This window comes from Crocodylus porosus, unplaced genomic scaffold (assembly GCF_001723895.1).
Source record: "Crocodylus porosus isolate Cpor-Errol unplaced genomic scaffold, CroPor_comp1, whole genome shotgun sequence".
NCBI classification, from domain to species: Eukaryota; Metazoa; Chordata; order Crocodylia; family Crocodylidae; genus Crocodylus; species Crocodylus porosus.
This window is the reverse complement of record NW_017728931.1, coordinates 46,277,418-46,285,647: the sequence shown is the minus strand read 5'-3', so window position 1 is coordinate 46,285,647 and position 8,230 is coordinate 46,277,418. Positions and strand designations below refer to the sequence as shown.

The following is an 8,230-nucleotide window of genomic DNA, read 5'->3' as shown; positions in this document are numbered from 1 at the left end:
TGGAAGCATTCCCAGTTGAGAACCATTGTTGTGCTCAACTTACCTCTGTGGTTTTCAACTGGGTTCTGCTAGGTAAAAACTCCCCCATGTACCTGGTGCACAGCCGGTGGGAAGGGCTATGGCATGTGCATGCTCTTCCTCCTTCATTAGGATGATCTGAGACACTTGAAGCAGGCAGGGGAGTTGGTTCATGCTGCAGCCCTTCCCCGTCCAACTCTGCACAGTATCCCCTGGAAACAGAGGTGTGCAAGACAAATGGAACTGTCCCAGGTGCCTCTGAGAGGAGGATGGAGGGAGTGGGGATGGGGGGGAGCTGGATTGGGAAGAGGCAGCTCTTCTGCTTCCGTTAGGGTTTTTGGAGAACCCTAATGCAGGACCCCACTTGTGCTACAGCCCTACATACAGGGAAGCTTTATTTGGCTACTGCCACAGTAGTGCCTGACTCACAGCACCCATGAGAGGGTCTCATGCACCCCAGTTGAAAACCACTGGCATATGCTAACATGCTAGGCTTCATGCCTTTGCCTAGCTCAGGATGAAATTTCTCTCATTGAAATCAGGCTCTGGGCTTATAATGCCTTGTATATTGGCTGTCCTTACTCAGCAAATCCAACTGAGTTCAGGCATTTAGGATCCTTCCCTATAGTTCCTGATCAAGGAGTCACCTTAAAATAAAACACAATGCAGTAGAACAAAGCTTGTAAAGAAAAAGGGGTTTTAAGACAGCCTATTATGAATGTCTCTTACCACCCCCTTGTGGTAACCTAGAATAGCCCATGTTAGCTTTCATCATCACCACCACCACCCAGGACATGACCCGGTGTCTCACTTTTCTAGTTGCTTCTTTAAACTTAATATCAGGGGGTTTTTTCTGTCTGTGATGGCTGATTTTATCTATTCTTGGCAAGCCAGCCCTGAAAGCTCAGACATGGAAGAAACCAGAGCCCTAAGAATAATGGACCTGTTGTTGTCCCCAATGGACTCAAATGCCAGTTAGTAAGTGGCATCTGAAGCCATCTCCTCCTTTGGACCTGTATTCCTGACAGCCCTTAACCCAATACAGACCTACAGAAAGTCTCATTAGCCAGCCTGCATGCAATAGGTATAAGTTATGAAATGACAACTACAAATCAGTTAATACCTTCATAGGAATGTCAAAGGGGTCCATCCTGTTTTGTTCTGATGCTGATTTTAGCAGGGCAAAAGGGATGTAATGGATGAAAAGTGGTTGTACATTTCTTGAGACTAAAAATTAATAAATACTAGTTCTTGAGCCGTAGTCTGCTGTGGCATGAAATGACTGAATACTTACCAGGAGCTTTGAATTGTTGCTTGCTAAGCATAAGTCTTCTGACAAGATTCTTGTCCAAAGAATGGTGTCATAACATTTTGACAACATTACGTGGTATTCTAACTATTTTATATTTTGCTTCCACAGGGGAAGAAGCTCTTCACGAATATCTCAGAACTAAAGCTGTCACTGTGGAATATTAAAGAAATAGCCTCAATGAAAAAGTAAACTCTCCGATGATAGTCTGAGTTTTAAGTACCCTAGTATGCATTTGATATAATGCCCAAAATATGGTGGTAGTTTTTACTATTTCAGACAGCACAAATACTCCCCCCCCCATGAACAGGTATTTAGGCCCAAATTGCAGTCCCACTAAAGTCGCAAGGAGTCATGTAATTAATTTGAATAGGATTACAATCTGGTCTTAGTTATTATATAAAGGTCATCAAACCCAAACCTGTAGTTCTTAGCTTAGGCAATGAACATTTTGCCTACATATAAGAACTGAAGAATTGGGCCCCATGTGCCTAGTTTATTTTTATTCATAGGGGACTTATTATTTTAAATCTTTTAGCATTTAGTCTCTAGATTTCTCTTAAAGTAAAATGTTAAAATGCTTATTATACAGTTCTGTTATAAAATACGTCAATTTTTTTTCAGTAGCAATTAAGTATACTGCTGGGCTGACTTACCAGCAGTATATGAAAACTTTGTGCCATAAAAACTGTATATAAATGCAAGGAAGTGCACTTATGACCTTTGTATAGTACATACAGAGCTCAACATTTGTGTTAAAACTATGCATAATAAACTAAAATGACTGAATGACTGAAAATATTTTCTCTTGCTTCTGATAAGATGTATACTCCAAATGGGATATGGATGATTGTTACATTAACAAATTAAATCACTTTTGTGTCCATGTTCATGTATTGTTATCACTACTGTACATGGTATAATTACTTCATCTCACATGTCCTCTTATTTCATCTACAGGAGAATTTAATACAAAATTAATGAATTTGGAAATTACCAACCTATAATTTTTTAAAACTTTAATCATGTACCAAAAGTAAAAGACCTGTCAACAACCAAGCATTTTATGAGGTAATGAAAGTAAGTGCTGCACTCCTTTAAAAAAAAATCCTGCTATAGTGATATTTAAAGAACTATTTTTCCCACCGAGCTACAATATCCAGGAAATAATTTTTAAGGCAGGTTGTATTGAATGAGCTGAATCTGATGAAGAGTACCAAGCAGATCATGCAGTGAGAAAATTAGTATTATGATAGAGGCTGCTGACAGACATGAAAAATAAACCCCCAAAACAGCTCTTTACCGGAAAAGGTAGAAGCAGCGTGTTAGTTTGACCCGGCTCCCCAGTATCTGCATAGATTGTGTACTTCAGCAAGGCTTTTTGGCACTTTTGATCTAAAGCTGATTAAATCAGCTATTACAAAAAGTGCCAAAAAGCCCCGCTGAAGTGCATGATCTATACAGACGTTGGAGAAGCCAGGCTGAACTAACACAATGCTTTTTTGGGCATGTGCTATGCACAGTGTGGGAATGCACCAAGCTTAGAGTGCTGGGGGGGCAGTTGTTCCCCATGTCTGTAAGCAGCCATTATTACTAAGAGCTACCATATTTACTAACCCACTATGGGAGACATGTTACAGTGGAATAGGGGCAAGAAAAAAAAATCTGAAATTTTTACTACAACTAAATTAACCACAAGACCAATTTTACTGATGACCAACAATAAGAATCCAATGGATTTATTTTATTTAGCGAAAATATCCCATAATTTACTCACATCACCCAATGCCAGTAAAATGATCCCTCCCTATTCAGTTAAGTTAAAAAGAGCCATCATGCTCTGTGATCCCAACTGGAATCCTTACTGATCATGACCCTGAAAAAAGATGTTTGAGACAACCACCCTGAAGAAAAACCTCAAGGAAAAAAAATACTGTTTATTCTTTTTATTCCAAATCATATGTATAACTGAAGCTTTCCAGACAAGATCGCTAACATTTGAGTAGATACAGTATAGAAAAGCTATTGTACAAAGCGCTAAGTTTCTTTAAGGAAGAAATATGATATACAGAGGCACTGCCAATATATCTGAAATGCAAAACATCACCTGTAACCTAACTACAATAAAATGGCCAAATTGCTGCTTCCTGTGACAGTAGTGTTCAACCTATCCAGCCACACAGGCCAGATGAGTGGCATGGAGTTGACCCGCAGGCTAGATCCAGTGCACCCATAAAACCTTGCATAGTAGATCCAGTTATAGTGCAACCCTGCATGCTAGATCCATCTGTGGCATGATCCAGGGTGCAAGGTCTTGTTATCCAGACCATGGGACTCCTCACAGGTCTAATTATGGTAGCAGAGTTGTGTGGCAGCTTTAATTACCGCTGTGCCAAAAGCAATTAATGCCGCTACTGCTCTCCCACTTCCAAATTTCTGGACCTGTGAAGAACCTCAAGGGCTGGAAGACATGGCTTATAGTCCAGAAGTTGAACGTCACTATCCTATAAAATTAGGGAGGTATGCAGTTAGGCATATTTCCTTATATTTGACCATGAAGGCACTGAGGGCATATCTACACTGTAGTCTCAACAAAAGCTAGATACCAGTTAAGCTTTGAATGAGCTAGCTCAGGTGCTAACAAAAGCCTACCTACAGCAGCAGATCTCACTCCAATATAATTTATCCTGTCATGAAATATGGCCAATTAGCTTGTGCTGAGTTTGGAACTTGTACTAATTGCTACCAGTACCTGAGCTAGCTTAAGTATCTCTCAATTCTGAGACGGCATTGTGCATGTACCTACAGTGTGTTTGTTTACTTACTTAGAAATAGCACAAAAAAAGACAAAAGTTTATTTTCTTAGTATTACTCCCTCCTAAAATACTGTACGTCTGCTCTTACCATCTCCCAAGACACATGCTCCCTTATACCCACAGCAGTCCTTTCCTCACTTAGCTCTCTCATAACACCTTACCATTTCTGACCTGTTCCAAGTTATACGTTTCTTCTGTTTCTTCTCCATTCTGACCATCTGATGGAACTTATTTCCATGTAATTCAAGGGACAAGCCAGTATGTTATTAGCCTTAAGAATTCCAGCTGGGCTCTCAAACATAAGGAATTCTTCTCCACATTATGCACAGCACTCCCAATGACAAATACTGGAAGTTAGCTAGTTCCTAGGTGATATTACACCTGAAGATAAGCTTATGTTTCAAGGTTCAGTCTTCAAGTAGTCAGGAACACGATTAATTCAAAACCAGAAATCTGAAAATGAACTATCTACTCATTTCCTTCACTGTCCAAAATTTCGATTTTGCCTTTTTCACCCTTTTGTTTAGGAAGTTTAATGTTGTCTACAGTAATTTCATCAGTTGCACAGCTGTCCTCTTCAGATTCTGAGCTGTCTTCCGAAGTTATTTCTTCTTCATCTGTGTCTGAACCACTTAGCTCAACCAAGGCAACATTCTGCAAAAACAACATTCCTTTTTTAAACACTGGATTTGTGTGTTGTTTTTATGGTTTTCAAAAAAAGTAAAACAAACTAACAACATGCCAATATCTGTACACACCCCTATTTGAAGTCAGCCATTAGACTGACATGAAGAGATGTATACACTCTAGAAGAGATCGGGAATATTTTCAATTGTCTCAAGGGTCATTTTAAACAGCATGCAAAGTTTAAGTGTAAAAAAAGCCCCACATTTAATTTATTTTATTAATAGGTAGCATACTTATCTCATTTTTAACTTTAAACATTGGAAGCAAGAGAGATCAGAGTATGTTAACTCATCCTAAACTTCTGGTTTATACCAACAAATTAGGCTCTAAACAGATGCCTCATTTGAGGTGGTTCTGATTGAACAACTTAAAACTCAGGACAAAAAAGGAGCAGCACAGACCTTTACAGTAGCTCTTCCAAGCTTCATTGTTGCTCAGTGATCAGGGAAAGCACAATCTGATAGGCCTGCACCTCTCCTTAGCAATTAACTTAAACAAGCCACTATTGACTTACACAACTTTGTCCAAAGTGTTAGCACATTTTCTCCTGCTAACTTCACAGGTACTTAAAATGGGATATTGGATTGATATTCATTCTGGGGGTAAAAACAGATTTTGCTAAAGAAAACAGATCCAGCTATGGCAGAATATGTGCCACCACAGTTGATCTGTTTTACTGGGTGAAACATTTTCCCCATTGTCCCACATTGGGCTCCTGCCCAAAACAGGACAATGGGTGATGTGTTCCCACTGCCCCAGGGATTCCCCGTGTTCCTCGCTGCTTTGCCCCTCCTTGCTGGGACCTGGGTAGGAACATTATTGTCATAAACATTCTGATGGAGGCAAAAATGCAAATGTCCGGCAATGTCTGTTTCTACCCTGTAGGATCCCTGTAACAAGCACCCATAGGCTATAAACAGATGTCATATTTCTGTGGAGAGAATGCCTCTTTGTCCTCACATCCTGCAGATGTTCACACCCATGGGCGAATGGAGCCTCTTGAATCGGGGGGACTTGCCCACCCAGCAGCCAGTCAGTGACTGGGGGGGAGGGGGAAGGAGTCCCCCCCACCCCGTGGCCAATCATGCTGACTCAGAAGGGCCAGCAATGTGCCCAAAAGGGCCAGGGGTGCTTCACCTGGTGCCCCCATACCCCAGCCAGCACTCTAAGGGGGATACTAGCCCTCGCACCTGCCCCTCCTGCCCATCACCCAAGCAGGAAAGGCTGACTGTGAGGGGGTGCACCAGCACTCTCAGGGTACAGGTGCACCCCCATGCACCTCCTACATGTCACCACCGTTCACACCCTTTGTCACACTTCCAGTACCTATGAAATATGCCAGATATAGTGAGCTAATACTTCTTTTCAGGACAATTCTGTGTGCATCTGTAAGCGAATTGAGGCTTACTTAAAACTTAACTGCCACTCATTCCCACGATGTGCAGGCAGTCCTTGACTTATAATGTTTTGAATTGCAACATTTTCTGCTTACAATGTTTATAAATTGACACCATTTCAACTTTCTGATGTCAGTTTCAACTTTACAACGCTTGATCCAACACCATGCCAGCGAACAAGTTCGCTACATCGTCCATCTCCCTGGAGAACGTCTGTCCAAACTTCCTTGGATGCTTTCTTTAAGAAAGTGGATAAGACTCCAGAAAAACCAGCAGCCAAGGCTCCAGAGAAGACTTCAACCAAGAACCCTTCAAAAAGTCCAACCAAGAACCTTTCAGAAAGTCCAAAGTCACCTAAAAGAAGTCCTTCCAAGTCAATATGATTGCTATTTACAATATAAATACATTAATGTAGCTATATTACTCATCTATAATAGATCAAGTACAAAATTCTGGGGTATTTTTGGTGAAAATAGGGTATTGGGCCTTGGTTCAGGAACCAATCCCCCATTTATAACATTGTTTCCTATGGGAAATTTGGTTCCAAGTTATGTTTTGACTTAAGAGGTGGTTTTCAGGAACCAATTGTGTCATAAGTCCAAGGACTGCCTGTATTTGTCAAGCTGTATGCTTTCCCTGGTCACCTACTGGAAGAAAAGCAGCAATGCAACTTGTAAGAGCTACATGTGTAAAGAATAGGGCTGTGTGACACTTCAGTAGCTGATTCGATTTGGAGGAGATTTGACCCGATTTGGCAGCTGAATCTCCATATTGGGAGACCTATTAAGCAGTCCAAATTGAATCAGAAGCCTCCAAATCGATTTGGAGAGATGCAGGGCCGATTCAGAGATTCAGCCATAGGCTATACAGGTTTCTCTCATATAAAGCAAACTAACGCTCTTTATAATGTAACAAATAGGAATAGGTTCCTAAGGTGGGGAGGGAGTGATACTGGGACTAGGGAAGGGGTGGGGGGAGGGGTGCCATTCCCAGGGCTACACCACGCTCTGCCTGTCCCCTGTGCCTGGGCTCCACCTGTCCCCACTCACCCCAGCTCCTGGGCTCCGCCGTGCCATGGTACAGGCAACTGGTGTCGGCTGCTCCCAGGGCTGCTGCAGCAGGGACTGGGGCCAGGGGGGGAGTGGCAGCAAGCGGAGCTCTGAGAGTGCGGGATGTGGTGCAAAGGTAAGTGTAGACAAGCTGTGCCACATCCCACACCACACCTAGAGACAGAATTCTCATGGGATTGTCATGAATACTTGTTGATGTAATTCAGACCATATAGATTAGTGTTACCAACACCAGAGTTGTGACTGAATGGCAAGTAATAGCTTGCATAAAACTACATCAGGTCAATGTTACAAAGGATTATTAGGAAAGAAAAAAATTCAATTTAATATTTTAAAGAAATATAAAATATTATAGGCCGGCTAGTGTTACCCGACCTTGGGTAAGCTTTTTGAGAAAATTGTTCTGGCACATGTCCACGAGGGGCCAGCAGGGGAGATTATGCTTGGGGGCAACCAACACGGGTTCATTAGCGGCAGGTCCTATCAGACCAACCTGGTGGCCTTCTATGACTGACCAGGTCACCAAATCCTTAGATGCAAGGGTAGCAGTAGACACAGTCTTTCTGGACTTTTGGAAGGCCTTTGATACCATCTCTCACCCCGTTCTCATTAAGAAACTGGGGGACTGTGGTGTCGACACCTACACAGTCAAATGGGTCGCCAACTGGCTGGAGGGCTGCGCCCAGAGAGTGGTGGTGTATGGGTCATTTTCGACCTGGAGGGATGTGGGCAGCGGGGTTCCACAGGGCTCAGTTCTCGGGCCCGCACTGTTCAACATCTTCATCAGTGACTTGGATGAGGGGGTAAAAAGCACACTGTTCAAGTTTGCTGATGACACTAAGCTGTGGGGAGAAGTGGGCATGCTAGAAGGGAGGAATAGGCTACAATCAGACCTAGACAGGTTACAGGGGTAGGCGGATGAGAATAGGATGG

At 42.3% G+C, this 8,230-nt stretch overlaps 2 protein-coding genes across 2 annotated transcripts in view; one reads left to right on the top strand and one right to left on the bottom strand.

The window, feature by feature from the left end:
- ALDH1L2 (aldehyde dehydrogenase 1 family member L2) overlaps positions 1-2,219 on the top strand; it is a 56,687-nt gene extending 54,468 nt beyond the window's left edge. The window contains exon 23 of the mRNA XM_019543897.1: positions 1,439-2,219. Within this exon, the coding sequence (XP_019399442.1) occupies positions 1,439-1,494 (56 nt within the window). The 3' untranslated portion in view covers positions 1,495-2,219. The remainder of the gene's footprint in view (positions 1-1,438) is intronic.
- Positions 2,220-3,232: 1,013 nt separating this feature from the next.
- The window catches only part of CUNH12orf45 (chromosome unknown C12orf45 homolog), an 8,851-nt gene continuing 3,853 nt past the window's right edge, over positions 3,233-8,230 (bottom strand). Inside the window, exons 4-5 of the mRNA XM_019544780.1 lie at positions 4,612-4,797; positions 3,233-4,524 (exon numbers count right to left, since the gene is read on the bottom strand). Of these exons, the coding sequence (XP_019400325.1) occupies positions 4,612-4,797 (186 nt within the window). The 3' untranslated portion in view covers positions 3,233-4,524. The remainder of the gene's footprint in view (positions 4,525-4,611; positions 4,798-8,230) is intronic.